At 36.0% G+C, this 19334-nt stretch overlaps 1 protein-coding gene across 1 annotated transcript; it reads left to right on the top strand.

Moving 5' to 3' along the window:
- Nucleotides 1-5061: 5061 nt before the first annotated feature.
- Nucleotides 5062-5325, top strand: LOC114238123 (keratin-associated protein 8-1). Its single transcript, XM_028166867.2, has one exon. The coding sequence runs from the start codon at nt 5062-5064 to the stop codon at nt 5323-5325; it is 264 nt and encodes an 87-aa protein (XP_028022668.2).
- Nucleotides 5326-19334: the final 14009 nt, after the last annotated feature.

Below are 19334 nucleotides of genomic sequence, written 5' to 3'. Positions count from 1 at the left end.
GGGGGGTGTCAAGGGTGACTCCTAGGTGTTGAGATTCTTATTATTCAGATGGTATCACCTCACTGCTGGGTGTAAATCTTAATTTCATATCAAAAACCAGATGCAATTTCTGAATATGAGGCCCTAGACAACAATAATTAAATTTTGTATGCAAGTTAGTAAATTGCCTGAAAGGAGGTCATATTTTGAGGGTCTCAGTGTCTGATTACCAGATAATAGTAACCCAAAGGCATTAGGAGGATTTTAAATCAAGGGTCTAAGCAAGCAACCTCCTTGGGATAACTTTACATTCTGGAAGCATGAAAATTTTCTTTATTTTCTTCTTGCAGCAATGATTAGATGTTGTCTCTACTGGCTATTGTATTATCTCTAATTGTCCCAAATACCTTACAGAGCCTTCCAATGGGAGGACCTCAGCACCGAATTACAGGTGTGCCAGAGTGTTGCGGCTCTTAGTCCTCCAGCTGATCTGGACAGGACCTGGGGTGCCAGAGCTCCCAGGATAGCTGTCTCTTCCCAGTGAGTCTTGTCAGATTATCCCACTGTACCCTAAAGATGTGTAATGATGTACTTTGATGCCGTAATGGGAGAATGATTGAGAAGCACTGCCCTTTGGTATTCCTTCTCCCAGTGTCTTCCACGGATGTCTTGCATCAGAATTCCTGGTAGGGATATGATCCTGATAGATGGTTGTTAACCCACTTGTTAAATCTACCTCCCTAACAATTCTTAATTTCATCCCCTTGCTAATACTGCCACCTAGTTAGTGAAGTAGCTTTTGTGTAACTGATTATCAATCCAGTGACTATTCTTCCTCCTTCTTCTAGGTTGCCAGAGCCTGCTTCACATGATCCGGGCAGAAAGTGCCCAATACAACTTTTCTAGCTTCCCTTGTCATTCGACCCTGGGATATGATTCAATTCTGGACAATGGGACATAAAAGGAATCCATTGGAAGACAAATAGGAAATGAATTCCTGCTCATTGCACAATGAAAAGGAGCTTTGAGAGAAGTCCTTTTTTTTTTTTTTTTAACTCCTCTATTTTTAGATGTTGATGTGAACGAATCTGAAGCATTGACCTGCTGCAGTGATTTTGCAGCCATGAGAAGACAGAGAATCACACCTCTGAACCCTGACGTTGTCAAGCCCTGGAGCAACCTGGAATTGCTTACGCTCTCATTTTCCATTATTTGTGAAAAATAAACTCTTTTTATTTAGCAACTTTCAGCTGGTTTTGTTTTTTGTTTTTCTTGTTTTTTTGGTTACTTGTAGCCAAAATAATGCTTAAAGGATACAATTTTAAACCTGGTCTTCATACCTCCAGGGTTTCCCAATTCTAATTCATCTTCCACACTGTCAGAGTAGTGATCTCTCTAAAATGCAGAACTGATTATGCCAACCCTAGCTTAGTGTACGAGTGACTCCCTTTTCCTCCACAAAACGCACAGTCTCATATGTCCCCTGACTGTCTCTCCAGCTCCAACTTCCATTAATTCTTCTGTCACATGCAAGGCTACGGCCCCAATGAATGATCAGTGTCTCTTGGAAGGCATTGTACTATTTAACACCGTTAAGACTTTGCTTCAAACACTTCTTTCTAGAATATCCTCTAAATCCACTATCTTCCTAACTGATGCCCATTTTCAAGACCCAGTTCAAATATCTATCCCTTTCCTAATGAAGCTTTCCATGGACATTACCCCTTACATCATGTAGAATTGTCCACTCTCTGTTTCACCCCCTGAAGTCTACAAGAGGGCAGTGTGGACTTCCAGGGTAGAACATATAACATTGCATGTTTATTTATTTATCATTTTCCATTTAATTACCATTTCTAATTTGTCTTTAGATTTCTAGCACCTAACAACATGCCTGGAATATAGGAGATGCTCAATAAATATTTGTAGGAATAAATGAAAAGAATGAAATATAATTTTTATATTATAGAGTAACACTGATGTATATTCTAAAATTCATTTAAAACATTCCCTTGTAATTTTTCTCTCATTTTTAATGAATTATAATATCTTGAAGCTGGAAACTTTATATCTGAAACTGATAAGACGAGAACTGTTTTATTGTGCACACTGGAATTAACTCTATTTCTATGATCTGTACACAATACATTCTTGCTCCTTTGTAGAAAATCAAAGAGCAAGGTTTTTCCCTATCTTTATTCATGTCACATTTTATTTGAAATCAAAGAAATGTGAAAGAAGAAATCAGATTATTTATTAAATAACATCTTAACATTGTTATTAAAAGATAAAGGGTCATGAACTTTATCTAAACCAATAAATACCTAGCAATGATTTGTTCAATACCATGTCATTTCATATATGAGAATATAATATTTTTCTGTTTTTCAAACCTCCATGTCACATGACCCTAGTTTTTTGAGAAACTCACAAAAGTAAGACATTTTAACTGCAATTGGTTTAGCCCGCTGCTGCTTTCCACCTGGGGTTCCCTACACTCACACTTCCCCTCAAGTTGGAAGGCATTAGAGAGACCACGGACCTTTCTGGGATCTAGCTAAGGAGAAGTTGAATTTGGATATGGGAGATAGATTTATGTGGTTTGCAGTTACTTCTGTGTCTAATTAGGCTATTTCTAGCCATCCATGTATGGTGATGGCTTCCAGGAATTCTCTCCCATCTACTCTTCCAATTCACCCAGAATTTGTGACATGAATGTGCAGGACCAGAAGTCACATCTCAGTATGTATTAGCCCCATGGCATCCAGCGTAGAATGAGTAGTGGAGGAAAAAATTTGAAATGGTGGAGCCCAAAGCTCGTCTATGGAAAAAATATTATAGAAGCGTGTCAGGCAGTTATGTAGTAAAAACATTTTTTCAAAATTTTATAATATTTGTGACTTTTATTAGTGTTTAAATTTGTGATTTATCAATTTAACAAATGTTTATTTTTGTACTGAATTTTATATTTTTATGTTTACTGTTTTTCATCAAGAGGCTTCTCAACATTGCATAAACTTCAGGCTCTACAAAACCTGGATCATCCCTAGATAAACCTATATTATAATAAAGCTTTCATAGACCCAATGTAAGGTTAAGCTAGCTACCGATTTTGTTTTTAAATAACTTGATAAATCATGTATTTCCCTAAAATTTTCTTGTGTTATGGTTTTCTGCAGAATTTCTAGAGAAAATTCTGAATGCTCTTTGTAAATACGGCTTAAGTTTTTAAAAAGACAACATATTTTAATTTTTATTCACCATTACTACTCAGATACAGAGTTGGGTATTGTGCCCTGCAGGGCAAAGCTAGCATATTGTCAGACTGGGTAGGCAAGTGAGAGGAGACCTTATTTAAACAGAGCATCATAACTGAACTTTAACATTAACTCAATCTTTTTTTCTTTCCATTGTACAATGATATTTTTGTTCAATTTTTCTTTTTTTCCAAATATTACCAGTTTTTTTCTTTATGGAGCAGGGCAATGTGATGACGGCAGAAATAAGACATAAATTATTCTATGATTTTTAGAGAAGGATCTGCTGTTGAATGCCTTTATATTTTGTGAGTGAAGCTAATTGTAATTCCCTGGCCTTATTTAGCTATAAGTCACATGAAGTGTTTGAATTTTAAATGCTGAATCACCCTAGGTGGTCATACAGCTTTGTTCGTGATCAAGGATGGTGCAAGAGCACGGTGTATTTTCAAAAATACCTCTGTTATAATTAACCAATTAATGGTTGAAACACTGTCACAGTTTTGCATTTTTCCAAGTGTCCCACCTTGTCCTTGGAGTCAGCCTGTGACCTCTATATGCCTCCAGAAATTTAGGTCTTAGCTGCTAGCAACAGGAAGGAAATTTATGTCTGAGATCTAAAGTAAAATTTGGGGGGCTAGTAGGTAATATGTATCTGTTCTGTGCTTTTCTAAGAATGATTCCTTGCAGTTCTGTGCCTTTTTATTTCCGTGCCATATGTCCTCTTTTGCTGTATTTTCTGTAAATTTTCTCTTAAGTGCCATTCCAAGGAATATCAATGCAGGTATCTGAGAATAATTTTTTAAGTCTTGCATGACCCAAGATGGGTTTGATCAATCTTATTCCTCCTTTAATTCATATTTGAGGACTAAGTTTCCATTTAGAGAGAGGAATGATTTTCTTTCCCAATCCTGGGGTGCATGATCATTCTAAAAGTGAAATAACTTTGATTTAATATTGTCACCTGGCTCTTTACAAGATCATTACATTTGTTAGATAATCTGGTTTTATTAGATCTAATGGAAGAAAATAGTGTACATTTTAAGGTAAAATTTCCCATTAATATTTCTGTTTTTATCCTGTTATTATTTTCAACATTTACTTTGAAAAGCATAGTAGACCAACAGATGATATTTGACAATTTATTTCTAGGATCAATCCACAAGCTCCGTTTTTTTTTTTTTTTTTTTATAATTACAAGATTATTAGTTCAGGCAGTGGTTTAGAAATGTGATGTTAAATATAGTTCAGGCAGGTACTATAATTAAAATTAAAATTATATCCAGTTTTGTAAACAGGGTAGCTATAGATAGAGGGGAAAAAAGGAGTCTTTCCAATGAACTCTTTGGCATTCGTCTTGCATACTGCAAAAAGATTCTTTAATCAGGTGAATACTAAGAAATATCTCCATTTTGAGGCTGTCTTACTATGTATTTGTTATTTCATTTATTAATTTATTCAACACGTATTTTTTGAATTCCAACTGTGTGGTATGGACGTTCAAAGAGCAAGAGGACTGAATAACAGTTAACAACGTCAGAAAATTTCTTGGTATTGTAACGCCTGCTCACAGAGGCTCGTATCTAGGACCTACAAGACCCAGTGCTTTGAAGTCTCTGCAACGCGTATTTTAATGAAGGGACACAATTTATTTGAAGGAATCCTGTCCCTGTGTTCTATCACATGAGAAATTTCTTAAGCAAGTGTAAAGATGTCTTAAGCAAGCAAAACAAACTAATGAGCTATTTGTGAAGCAAACTGGTGTCAATGAAAATGACGCCTTGTGTTTTTCGCCACACCCCATAGCCAGGGTATATAAAGAAGGATGGAGAGTAGGGAATCCATCACACTGAGGAAACGCATTCCACTGCTATCTAAGCCCCCAACTCCAGACACCATGTGCTATAACAACTTCTCCAGCACTGTCTTCCCAGGATGCTACTGGGGCAGCTACAGCTACCCCCTGGGGTATAGTGATGGTTGTGGCTACGTCAGCACCCACTCCCCAGTGGGCTATGGTTTTGGCTATGGCTACAATGGCTGTGGGGTTTTTGACTACAGAAGATTCTGGCCATTTGCTCTCTATTGATTTGCTGAAATACCCGAGGCATGGAATCTTCTCTCCCAAGGCTGAGAGGCATAATTCCAGGTCCTCATGTGCTCCTCAACCTCCTAGTCGCTGCTTTTCAGAACTAGCACCAGAGTCTCAAGGGAAGAAAATGAAAAATCACTTGATGCCTCCAGCCGCCTTCCCTGGATGATGTTTGTGGGGACATTTGCAGAAACTTGACACCCAAACATGTATTACTTTTGAATTTTTCACCATGCTCATGACGTTTGTCATCATCAAGTTGTGGATGTGTCTGTCAAATTCTCAATAAACTTGTTTCAACTATCATGATATTCTCACCTGAGTGGAGTTTCCTTTTTTGGTGGGTGCATATTTTTTGGTACATTGAGTGGGGAGGGAAGTGGATTTATTTTTCTCATGTGCGTGTTAGAAGCAGTGAGAAAGCAAATAATCCTTGATCTTTTGTGATAAGCAGGCAAGAGGGGTTTGCTTATGATTAAAAAAATCCTATCTTAACCTTCCTTTAACTCTGTGACATCCACCTCCAATTCTGGTGCCAATGGTACACCATTCATTGCTTGGTGTACCATCTCACCGCTCCTGCTCCTCTTCAAGAGAACAGAACATTGATGGCCTATTTCACTTATTTCTATATTAGTGCAAATGAAACCCACTATGTTCCCTCTCCCAGGGACTAAGGATTGTAGAATAAAATGTTATGTCCCCTATTTAAGGATTCTGGGGCATCTAGAATAGCTACAGACGTATTTTAGGAGTCTGAGAGTCTTTTAGGGGAAGGATAAATCCCTTATCTCAAACCACCTACGGTATCTACTTTACAGCTTAGAAGCACCAGTTTAGAAACAACGATGGAAAGCTTCTTAATCTTTGTAGAATCAATACCAGGTAGTGAATTTTACTCTTAAAAGAGCCCCTTTTCATAGACCTGAAGATATATCAGCCTTTCTCTGTGTTCTTTTAGAGAGGAGAGTAGTATTCTTTTTATAAGCCAAGTCAATAATGTCTCAATCCTCTTGTTGAAAACATTTTAGGTAGAGTACAAATATTCTTGGTGACAGCAGGATTTGGCTAAACTCTGCTCTTCTATTGAGTGTCTGCATGTGGCATGTTGCATATTTTTTGCCTTAGTTATAAATGTAAAGGCTATTTGGAGAGATCATTTTAGAAAACAGTATTTTCTGCACCGTATTTCATCCAACAAATATCTGTTTAAAAAAAATTCAAAAGATATCTTGTTTAAGAATTGACTTAGTAGATTCTTTTTCAGTAGACTATCGTTATAACCAGTAAAATGTCCAGTTTGAAACTTTCTAGCAGCCGTAGGTTGATGCATGCTGAGAACTGTAACTTAACCAAACATGCAGGTTAGAATAGCATAAGAAAAGAAAAGGGTTTTTTTTCAGGAATTAGAGGGTCAGATTGAGGTTAAAAACTGTCTGACTGTTCTAGAATGATGACTGAGTTATAAAAAATTTGTGCTTGAAGAGACCACAGAGAACATCTAATTCAGTGTTTCTGCAGTTGCGGTATGCAGGAACATCACCTGGGCAGCTGGCTTAAAATGTAAATTCTTGTGCCTCACGCCCAGGAATTCTGACTTGGTATGTCCGAGGTATGATCCAGAAGTAAAAATTTTTTTCCCAGCTTAATTGAGGTATAATTGACAAATTAAAATTTTATATATTTAAGGTGTGCAACAGGATGTTTGATATGTACATACATTGTGAAATGATTACCACAATCAATTGAATTAACATATCATTCACCTCAGATAATTACCGATTTTTTTTTTCAGGTATATGATGTTGACATCACTAATCTTCAAGGAAATAGAACAAAACCATAATGAGTTATCATTCCTGTTGGAATGGCTTTCATCAAAAAGATAAGAGATAGTAAGGGTTGTTATCTCTTATAGGATGTTGGAGAAAAGGGAACCCTTATGCACTGTTGACGAGAACGTAATTGATTCAGCCACTATGGAAAACAATATGGAGGTTTCCCAAAAATTAAAAATAGATTTACCAAATGATTCAGCAATCTCTCTTCTGGGTGTACACCAAATGGAAATGAAGTCATTATCTTGAAGAGATATCCACATTCCCATGTTCATTGAAATATTATTCATAGTGGCTAAGAAATGGAAACCACCTAAGTGCCCATGGAGGGATGAATGGATAAAGAAAGTGTGGTATAAATACAATAGAAAGTTGTATTTATTGTTTTGTATTGTATTCAGCCTTAAAAAAGAAAGAAATCTTGTCATTGGAAACAACATGGATGAACCAGAAATCTAAAGTTTTTAGAATTACCCCAGGGATTCTACATCAGGTGGTCTGACCCCCATGCGTTAAGAAGCACTGCTTCAGGCCATTACACACACACACATGCACGCGCACACACACACAGACTTATTTATTTATTTATTTATGCTCAGGTAACTGAATCTTGATAAAGGAAAATCATCTACATCTCAACAGGATAAGGGCAGAAGAAGGAGTCCTTTATATCCCCAAGGACATACAAGAAGTACACTGAAGTACAATGTCTGTGCTTGGCACCCTTCAAGCACAGACATGGTACTGGGACTGAAGTTTCTGATGACATGCTCTGCTTAGAAGAAAAAAATGTATTTTTGGTTGATTTGATAAATTAATACTTTCCTAGGTAATAAGAAAATGTTCTACATTACTTTATGTCAGGTATTTTTAACTGTAATTTACTCCTATTACATATGTTTTTTAAAAAATGCTTGTACTCAGATCCCACTCTTGGAAATTCTCACAGGAAGATCTTCTATGCGTTCTGGAAGTTTGTATTTAAAAAGTTCTCTATAAGTAATTTACCTTTGGGCTACCAATTTGGGACAATTACAAGGTCCTTATTCATTGCTTTTTATTTCCCATCATTTTCAGCCTCCTCCACTTATCTGGAATCTAGGAATGAAGAGATTTCATCTATATTTATATAGGGTTCATAAAAATGAGAACAGAATAAATACCATTTTATAGATAAAGTGAAAAGAAAGAGTAGGAAGAACATTTGATGTTGCATTCAGGCTCAGCTGTGGTCTGTAGGGAGTATGGCTAGCTATTTGTTTCTAATTGTACATGAGTTTTGGTATTGAGCTGGGCCAGTTAAGTGTTCTGCACATAGTAGAAACTCAATAAATATGGCTGGGTTATCTGACAAATTTCCCCAACAAACATGAAAAAGATATCAAACATCCATTTGCTAACATCTCATTAACTATTCTTTAATTCATAGCCTTTTGCAGGTTGGAAGCCTGATGTCTGTGCATTTTATAAGTTGGATTCATTGCAGAAGGTCACACATGAAGAAAAGTGTTGTTTTTATTTCCAAATTTCCCATTAATTGCTTACTTCTCCGAATTACCTGAAAAACTAATCTACGTATATTTAAGATTTCCATGCTGAATAAAGCCTGTAGCTGAGAAAGGTGACTTAAATACTTAAAGACATCTTTTTTTTTTTTTAATTTATTTTTATATTTATTTTTGGCTGTGTTGGGTCTTTGTTTCTGTGCGAGGGCTTTCTCTAGTTGCGGCAAGCGGGGGCCACTCTTCATCGCGGTGCGCAGGCCTCTCACTATCACGGCCTCTTGTTGCGGAGCACAGGCTCCAGACGCGCAGGCTCAGTAGTTGTGGCTCACAGGCCCAGTTGCTCCGTGGCATGTGGGATCTTCCCGGACCAGGGCTCGAACCCGTGTGCCCTGCATTGGCAGGCAGATTCTCAACCACTGCGCCACCAGGGAAGCCCACTTAAAGACATCTTATCTACAGAAGAACGTTTGAGAGAAAAAGAGAGAGAGAAAAAAAATATTTTCCTCCTATATTTTAGGATGTTTCAGAGTAATTCTTCCTGGAAGAAAGGCATGGCTAGAGAATATTCTGGAGTATTTTCTTGAATTATGAGTCTGTGACTAACTGTTGCACTTAGAATCATACCGCATAACCCTTGCTTGAATCCAGAGTGTAGTGTTATTTCTACTCTGCTTACTATTTTCCTAATGACTTATTTCCATAACCAACTTGACTCCACAAAGGAGGGGTTTCGAATGCTGCAAGTTCCTTTAGAAATTTGTTTTTCACATTTTCACGTTCTATGTATCAATTATGTACTCATGTCTCTCACGAACGTCTACCACCTGGATTCCGGATTTCTGTCCTTTTACCTAAACCCTCTACTCGAATTGTTAGGTTTCCCAATTCCTTGATTACTCAGAAGTAGTGATTCATTAGTCATAGCTGAATATATGAATGCTGATTTGTATTTACCCGTGTGGTTCACAGGAGTGGTTTAGAGCCCCAAAGAGTTTTCCAAGACTAACTTTGATAGTAAATCTATTAGTGATACCCTGTTAAACATTTCCCAAGTTTTCTCTTAAGGCTATTTTGAAGGCATCTAATATCTGCCTGCTGTCACAAGTTGATGGAGGAGTGTTCTCCAAGTGTGACTCTTTTTGTGACTAGAATATTTGATTACACCAACCAATAAAGTTGTTGGCCATAAAATTACTACAGTGGAGAATGCGAAGATAGAAAAGTCATAGTGAGCTTGGTACTGGTAGGAAGTTTTATAGCATATTTACATTGTTCTTGCAAATAAATGACCAAATGATTTTCCCTCCCTCCCTCATATTTTTTCCTGTGTCTGCATTTTCTTCTCTTTCGCTTCTATATCTTTGTCCTCAAGTTTTTACTTCTTAGAGGACCACAAGATTCACCTCTATTCCCATAGATCATATGAAGGCAGGGTCAATTTCTAACTAGATTTATGAGCAGTTTCTCAGCACGAAGAGATCAAGGGAAGCCCCTTCCCAGCACAGAGAAATCTCACAGTTGCAAAAAGTCATCATTTTCAAAGATTCACACTGGCTTTGCCTTGTAGACTCAAAAAAAAAAGCTTTCAGCTACAATGGATACCTAAGGAAGATTACCAAGTACCTTACAAGTCAGAGTTCTTCTTCACCTACTGAAGATACTAAATGATACTATATACTATGTTTATAAACATAAAACACTGAAGAATCAATGGATGACACTGGCATTTGATAAAATTATTCAAGGTGAATCTTTTTCTTATCCAAAGAAGGTTTTGCTTGCTCTTTTGCCCCAAACTTCAGACACAGGAAGTGAAGCTGAAACTGGAAATGCTTCATACTTACATGGCTCTGATTTTTGATTTCCCATAATTCTCCTTCAGCCAAAGGAGCCATCCCAAATGTGATAGCTGCTGCCCAGTGGATATGTTCAACCCATGGCTTTATGGTGGCAAATGTGTAAATAAATTTTTCTTAAAACCAACCAACCAACCAACCAAACAACCAAACAACTGCCCACCCAACTACCCACCCAACCTTGTGTACATCCTAGAATAGCATAATAACTTTGGAGCTAAATATTTGGTAAGCATGTTTTCATCCCATTGCTCTCTTATGACACTGAAATCCTTCTGAACTGGGTTTATTTGAGATTTTAGGTGAGGTCATCACCTTGAGCATATTCTAGTATAATTTTTCAGTCATTTCAATGATAAAAATAATTAGGTAAAAGAACTAATATTTTATATATTCCTGGGCTTGTAGTACACTACTCTTCTTCACAACTCCATGAATTTGGTTTTATTCAAGGTTCTGTTATCCTCATTTTACACAAGAGGAAACTGGAATTCAGAAAGTTCAGCAATGTGTTCATGGTCTCAAAGCTGGAGAATGGCAGAACTGGATTTGTAATCTGGGTGTGTTTGATGCTGAAGCCTTGCTATCTGCCTCCCACTAACCAGAGTCGACTCGAATTGCATTCTATAGATCTGTGTGCTCCATGAAGGGCTATTATCTATCTTGATCACCACTGTGTCCCCAAAATAAAGCACAGCATTGGGCTCATATTAAGCCCTGGATAAATGTCACATGAATGAAAAGACAAGATGTTATTTTCAAATTAAAATAAAGAATCCTTAATCATGGCAATGAGATCCTTTGAAAATCTTTTGTTCAAATCTGAAAACAGCACTATTTGCTTTGTTTGTTTTTTTGACACTCAAGAGAGATTTATGAATGTGTTGATTATGAGCCCAGAAACAATTTCCTGAGATGGAGGAGTGGGCTGCGGATGCCGTTTGGTTAGGATCTACTGATAGGATGAAGCAATGACATCATTCAGCAATTTCACGTCCCCCAGCTCTCTCAGTGTCATTCATTCAACTGTGTCTCTTAGAATTTTAGAGATATCATTTATAGAGTATTTTTCAGTACCATTCATCATAAATGTCAAAAATGATTTGATGTTCTGCCTTAAAGGAAGAGATGAGTAATCTACGCAAAATTGCACAGTCCAGAGGTAGAAGGCCAGTGAAGAAGGAAGTAAAGGGAAAGGAAAGAGACTTGCTCATCTGACAAAGATTTCCTCCTTGATCAAACTCTAATCAGCCTCTACTGAACCCTCTTCTCAACTAGGCTCTGACTTTTGGTTTCCCGTGTTTGTCTCTGCATTGTCCAATTTTAGCAAGAAACCTGCTAATTCAGTTAAACAAGAACCCCTCTACCACCAACCCCCCCACCAACCTCGATGTCTGATCACCTTCAATACCTGATCTGGTTCCTCATCTTCCACCACCTCCCAGTCTGATCTCTCTGGACTGCCTTCAGCAAGAATCCTGTTAGGTTGGTTTAACCTGAAACCAACCCCCTCTCCCCTTACCCTTGATATTTCTTCTTAATAATTTTCCATCCACTGATTCCCCCCTGCTCCTTGGCTAAAAATTCCCACTTTTCCTTGTATTCCAAGTTGAGCCCAATCTCTCTACACTATTACAAAACCCGTACTACTACATTGTAGTAGCTCCCCTTGAATAAAGTTGGCCTTACCATCTTTAACAAGTGTCATGAATAATTTTTAAAACACATCTCAGTTCTCAGTTTTCCTTGTCTGTTTTTTCAAATTTTGTTTTCATAATTTAAAATATCAAGAGAAACTTTCCTTTGTTATCTGAGTGCTATGCTACACACTCCCTGGTCCTAACATCAATCTTAAAGTTTAATTCATCTTTACAATTTTATAGCTACACAAACTCCTACTATAATCTCTGCTCCACTAGGTCCACACAACATTTTATAATTATGGGATTTAGCTGCATATATTTATGTTGATTGTAGGCTTGTTTGTTTTGCTTTTGCTTCCAGTTTGAAAGGTTTGCTAGATCTATGAGCTCTTTGAAATCTATATTTCAAATCCAGGTTTAGAGCTTTATGAAGCATGAGGACGTTCAGTAAATTCCTGTGGACTAAAAACATGGTTTGGTGTTGCAACCAGCACAGTTTTTGTTGTTGGGAAGTCTGATAATTGGAGGATTGAATTTGGAGTCCAGTTTAATCCCAGACTTTGAAGACATGGCAGTAACTTTTCACTTACAGAGACAAAACCCATAAAGAAGAATTCTTGAGGAGTTAATCAAGCTCAAACTTCTTTCAAGAATAATGAGGATCTCTTCTTTTTTCAATGAGATCTAAGAGTTTAATAAGAATTTTAATTTCCTTGATTTAAAGAATGAAGGAGGTACATTTCTTCATCACAGCTATATGAGTCACTTAGGAAGAAGGATCCCATTACGTGATGGCTGTAGCCATCAAACTTGCTGACTGATCAAATCTTTGTCTCCTGGACAATGTATTATGACTTCTTCCCTGACAACTTCAACCCCAATGGCTACTGGGGAAATTACGGGTATTCCCTGGGCCACTGTACTGACTGTGGATATAGTAACATCCTCTTACTTGTGGGCTGTGGCCTGAACTATGGCTGTAGAAGTTACCAACCCCTTAGCTATAAAAGATATTAGGCAACAAGAGTCTATTGATTAATCTGCATATCTGAGACCTTGGCACTTCTGGGACATTTTGCTCTTTTGTTTCCTGTCTGATTCCACCTTTCTTTGAGCCCCAAGATGATGCTTGACCAAATCCAGCTTCTTTATACACTGGATCAGTTTCACTTCAAGATGTATCATGTTTAGATGATAAGTCTTTGAATTTTTCCACAAGTTCATCATTTAGGCTGTGATTCTTATTTGAAATATGTTCTGCTCTAATACATTTGACAGTGGTTTTCCATCTTGAGGGCACTTCTGTTTTCGCCTCAAAAATTTATCTGAGTTGACAAAGAACCTGTGGTCTGAATATCTGTTTTTTGGTTTAAATATGTTTATGGTGGTCATATTTTCAGTTACATTGTACTATAAAAATAACATTTTAAATCCAATAAAATGAAGATTGATTTTTATAGATTACCAAATGATGTTAGCTCTAATATCTGGGCTAACTCAAATGGGATTGGTGATGTCCAGGTTAATTTGATTTGATTATTAATATGCAAAGTCCAGTAATGAAGTCAAACCAATTTACTTTGGATTCTAAATAATACAGAATGACTGTTTATGTTGAAGTATACATTACGTTTACTGAAGTATACATTATGTTGAACATACATTTCTCTATCCTACTATATTCTCTTTAATTTTATGTCCTGTCTAGAACCATGTTTCTCAATGTGTGGTTTCTGGACCAGCAACATCAGCATCAACTAGGAACATTTTAAAACGGCAAATTCTCAAGCCTTTTATCTCCTCCCCTCAAGACCTACAGAGTCAGCAGTATGTGTTTTAACAAGTCATCCAGGAGATTCTGATGGATGCTACATCTGTGAAATACTGCTATAGAACATTTAGTGTATTTATTCATCAAATTAATATAGAATAGTTTTAGTTAACTGTTTGTAAGATTAATTATATTTGGAATGACAAAAGAAAACAATGATTTTAACATACATTTATACTGTACCTTATGATTTCACTGTATATTCATCTACATTATGTTATTAGAGCTTCACAAAACCTCACAAATTAGGAAAAGTAGTTGCCTCTTCTTTACAACTTTGCAACTGAGGCAGAGAATGTGGTGTTATTATCAAAGGTCAGGCAAACAATATATAAATTCAGACCAGAATTTATATTTTCTACTATTGTGGTCCTTTCATTATATTACATGTTGATCAAATCATACTCTAATAAGTGATAAAAGCAGAAATATAAGCAAGTCCATGCAAGGCTTAAATACATTCTTGGATATTTTATGTATTTTTTGAAATAATAAAAAAATACGTTAGTTCATTTTGGCCTTTGTACCTTAAAGGCTAACACTTTTTCTTCTACCTAATATTAAATATAGCTCCAATAGGATCCTTTATATGATTTGAATCCTGATGGATTCAACATGATCAATCCAGAGTTAAATAGAAATTCAAATATATTCTTTTCATTAACCTTTCCAAAATATACATCAAGCTCCATGCCATATTCTGTTACACTTTTCTAAACAACGTGGTATTTTAAAGAACTAAGTAAACATTGGAAGAATTATTATTGTTTTATTAAATTCATACTTTTATACAATAATCTAGGTTTTTCTTATTTCAATCATCTCAGTGGGCGTTTTTCTGGCAATATTGACCATATCCTAAGGAACAGTTAAGTGAAAGCCAGTTGGTTTAATAATTTAAATATATGTAAGATGTAAAGCATGTTCACAAATGCTTTAAGCTTCGTTGAAAGGCTAATGTTACATTTCTGATGTGTTCTTCTCATTCTCAGTGCAAGTGGGTAGTTAATCATGTAAAGTCATGTTTCTTGAGGGTAGGTTATTGAGAGAAACATGAGGGAAACTACATTTGTAATTTATCTCACTTGGTTGACCCTGTAGAATGCTGCATTCTTCTAATTACTTATTTTCTCATGTCTGGTAGATCTTGGTTAGCATCAAGGCTATTTAATGAACTTAGAGCCTAAACGTGGTTCATTATTTCATGACAAAGGAAAAACAGTGAAAACATTGAAACTTCATTAAAAAGTTAGTTGAAGATAGTGACCATCCTCAAAAACTGATTACTCATAAACATAAAAATATATTTCGTCATCATTGATAAATATCAAGTGATCACTGAACACAAGGTAATTGCAATTAAATTGAGGACTAGATTCTCAATGAAAATAAAGATTTCTAGATCTTGTGAGATATGATTAACAGAAGATTTGCCTTAGTTTTTGAAAACATCTATAATGGGTTCAATCATGTATCAAAAATTTCTTGGGAGAACAATCTTTGGTATCTTTAGCCACACAGTTTAGACAACATTAATTATCACTTTTGTGTGGCCAGAAGATGTCTGCAATCTCACAGGCAATATTAGGTAATATAGTAAGAATATTCCTAGTTGTTTGGAAGCCTGAGTTTTGAAGGTTAAATTGGGAACCTGCTTTTACCAAAAACTTTGATGACTCTTCAGTAGCTTCCCCATTATAGGGACTAAATAACTCAAGGAACACTGGGCAGTCAGTCATCCTCAAACAATTTTAAAGAGTAATGAAAATACCTAAGAACAAGGTGCGTATTTGTTGCCATACCTTTTAGTGGGGGTGTATAAAAGGCTTGGACAGATGGAGCAAGTCATTCCCAGTAAACGTTGTCTTTGCCACTCAACACTCAACTCTTAACAAAATGTCCTGTGGCTTCTTCAGTGAAGACATCTACCCAGGTTCCTACTGGGGCAGTTGTGGCTAACCCCTGGGCTACAGTATTGACTGTGGATATGGCAGCAGCTACTCCCCAATGGGCTATGGCTTTGGATGTAGATATGGCAGCTCCCGGCCACTTGACTACAGAAGATATTGGACATTCGACCTCTATTAATCAACTTCTAACCACGAGAACTGTACAATGTGTCCTCAGGAACCAAACTTGAAACAATGTTATACTAACAGCTTTTTTAATGTGTTAAACTGTGCAAAATAGAGTGAACATAAACTTTGTGGATTGAACTTTATTTGAAGTCTCAATTTTTCTTGGTAGATTACTGTACCTTAAGATTTTAAATTCCCAGTATGTTTGATTTTCATGTTTCCCCCTAAATCCTAGTTCAGTTTTTTCCATTGATTTCCCTATTCTAATAAATATGCTTAGCCTATAAACGTGATTTTCAATTTCGTTGTGTTCTCTTGATTCATTCTTTGTGGACATATTTTCCTCCTGCATTTTGCAGTGAGGGTAATACTTTGCTATTCTAAGCATTCTATCTATTAAAGGGATATTGATTTAAGAAAAAAGTAGATAGCGTGTGGTGAATGTTCATGGATTCTTCTTTCATTCCCTTATTCATATTATACTCTTGAATAATAAATCTGGGGATTAAATTTAGCCCTAACCTCTCTAATCTCCATTGTGTTAAGTGCCACTATAAAAGGTTTTTAGCTTTTTAAGATTACTTTCCCGTTTCCTGTTGTCTTCATTCTGGCTCAGTGTTGACAATGCCAACTAGAAGAAACAGTGTACAATCTTAAATTTGTACACAGTGTGCAATCTTAAAATTTACATCCCTTATATGTCCATCATATTCTGTTTTCAGTTTGATTTTTGTTTATATGGCTAATTTCTTGAATCTGTGGTATGAATTTAATGGTTAAACAAAAGAACAAAGATGTGAATTAGAATAAATCCCAATGATGTTACAGTGGTATTTGCCTCACACAGCTAGCTAAGGAAAGGTTATTCTCTTGAGTATTCTCAGTGGACTGCATGAAGGAAGATGAGAAATACATTTTAAATTCCTTTAAATATAAAAGGTCAAGAAAGGTGAATTTTGTTGCAGTAAGCTGTATTTCACATTCTGGTTTATTCCTGAACCACCAAACTTGACATAAAAATGGACACATAAGACAAATGGCAGAAGATTCACTGCATTAGATCAAACTTGACCAAAATTACAGTTCCCTGAATAATATTCACATCCCCCTGGGTCCATAACTTTGTGCATTCATGGTCTTACATTGAATTAGCTGTCAATGCTAAATAATTTTTTTAAAGTGTTACTATTATTATTAAATATCACTTTAAGAACATTTCCATAATTAACATTATAATGAGTTTCTAATGTCTATTTCTTATAATCTCTTTCAATGTAAGCCTATGTGGCAACATAAAAGCAAAATCCAGAAAAATGCATTTGTATAGGTAAAAAATGATGTAATGTAGATTTAAAGCTCACTGGAAAATTTCACTTTATCCAAAGATATAATCTGGATCGCCAAAATGCATGGAGGATTTTATATGTCTAGGAAAATTTTCTACCAAGCCAGATTAAAAACATTTAAAAATCAACATACAGTAAAATCGGGTACATGTTTTAAAACATGCATATATCTGTGTAATTATCAGAACAATCAGGATATAAAAAAGTTCCATCACCCAAAAAACTCTCTCATGCTGTCCATATTTTAGTCATACTCTCTCCCCTAATTCTTGACAACCATTGATCTGTTCTCCATCACCATATGTTGTCTTTTTGACAAGGACATATAAATGAAATTATACAGTATATAACCTTTTGAAACAGACTTCTTTAGGTATTTCCTATATGGGGTTTGCTAAGCTTCTTGAATCTGTTTTGGCTAGGAGTAAGCTAAGAGCAGAATCCATCCAGAATTTGGGGTAGGCCTGGACCTCTGGGTTGATTGGTTTAGCAATTGAAAGAGAGGAAATGTGGGGATAGAGAACCAGGCAATTTCTGAAAATGTCTTATCAACCATGATGGATATATAAAATATGTGAAATTTATTTTACAATAACCTGGATTTCATGATTTTCAAATCTGAGCATGGATAAAAACTCTAGCCAAGCTGTTAAAGGATACACAGTTCGGGCTTTTGCCTCCATAGATTCTGGTTCAGTGTCTGGGGCACACCCCATTTATCTGCCTGTTTAACTAGCACAAAATGATTGTGAAGCAGATGGTGTCAGAATCACCTCTTGAGAAACACTGATCTAGATAAAGAAATTGACATGTTCACCACATTTTCCCAGTGTCGCTAACTTGAGTGGTATTTCCAAACCTTGAAGGTTTAGGAGCAGATTTCAAAGGTGACCTAAACAAAGGGACCAGCAAGAATGAAGGTTGGCACGGGACAAACAAGTGCACATCAGTGCCAGGGAAAGGATGGAGAAATCTTAGCTGAGGAAAATATTGCAGAAACCGAACAAGTCATACACTAAGAATGAATCAACAATGTAATGTATAATTAAAAAAGAACCTGATGCAAATGTGAGTTAATAGAAGTATGACACATAGGAGGTGATAATCCTTCCACCATATGGCTCTGTCCAGACCCATATTAGAATACTCATTCTGTTTTATCATCTGAATTTTATTAAGAATGTAGGAAAATGAGGAAGAGTCTAGAGAAAAACATTAGAAAGCCTTGCTTAGAAATAACTAGAACTTTCTCTCTATTAGAAGTACAGGGAAAAAAATTGAGCTCCATAGAAAGGATTCTTACTTTTGTAGCAAAATAAAAAAGTATTATATTTTTTCTATGAGTAATTGTTCATTGCAAACAGTAGAGAAAATAAAGTAAGAAAAATCATAAATACTACCTATTAATCAGGAGTGAATAATAGCACATCCTTAGTGACTGAAAGTAATTTTTTATACTTTTTGTAGTGTGATTATTTTGAACTCTCATAAAATTAAACATTATTTGAAAACATAATTTTAAAATTACTGCATCATATTTCTCTACATAAGTACAGCGTATTTAATTTATTTAATCTCACTTTTACACATTTAGGGTGTTTTCAAACACTCATTGCTTGAAATAGTGTTTTAATGAACATCATTAATAATCACTATTCCCATCTTTGATTATTCCCTTGTTTTAGGCTCCAAGTAGAGGCCAAGATACTAAATCAAAGGTCTTAAATATTTTTACGATTCAGGATACATGTTATCCTCCAATGTCAGGCCATTGCAATGAAAATAAATTCCTTATTCCTTACTATGTCCAATAGGATCCTGGAGAAAACTTTCCTGAGCTAGTGGGTCTTTACATAAGCTTTGTGAGATCCTGCATATCTGAAAGTATGTTTATTTTACACTGACAGTT

The sequence above is a fragment of the Balaenoptera acutorostrata genome, chromosome 4 (genome assembly GCF_949987535.1).
Source record: "Balaenoptera acutorostrata chromosome 4, mBalAcu1.1, whole genome shotgun sequence".
Taxonomy (NCBI): Eukaryota; Metazoa; Chordata; class Mammalia; order Artiodactyla; family Balaenopteridae; genus Balaenoptera; species Balaenoptera acutorostrata.
This window is presented reverse-complemented; position numbering and strand designations above follow the sequence as displayed.

What these genes read in the sequence shown, in the direction of transcription:
- LOC114238123 (XM_028166867.2), top strand. Translation starts at nt 5,062, where the DNA reads ATGGAGAGTAGGGAATCCATCACACTGAGGAAACGCATTCCACTGCTA.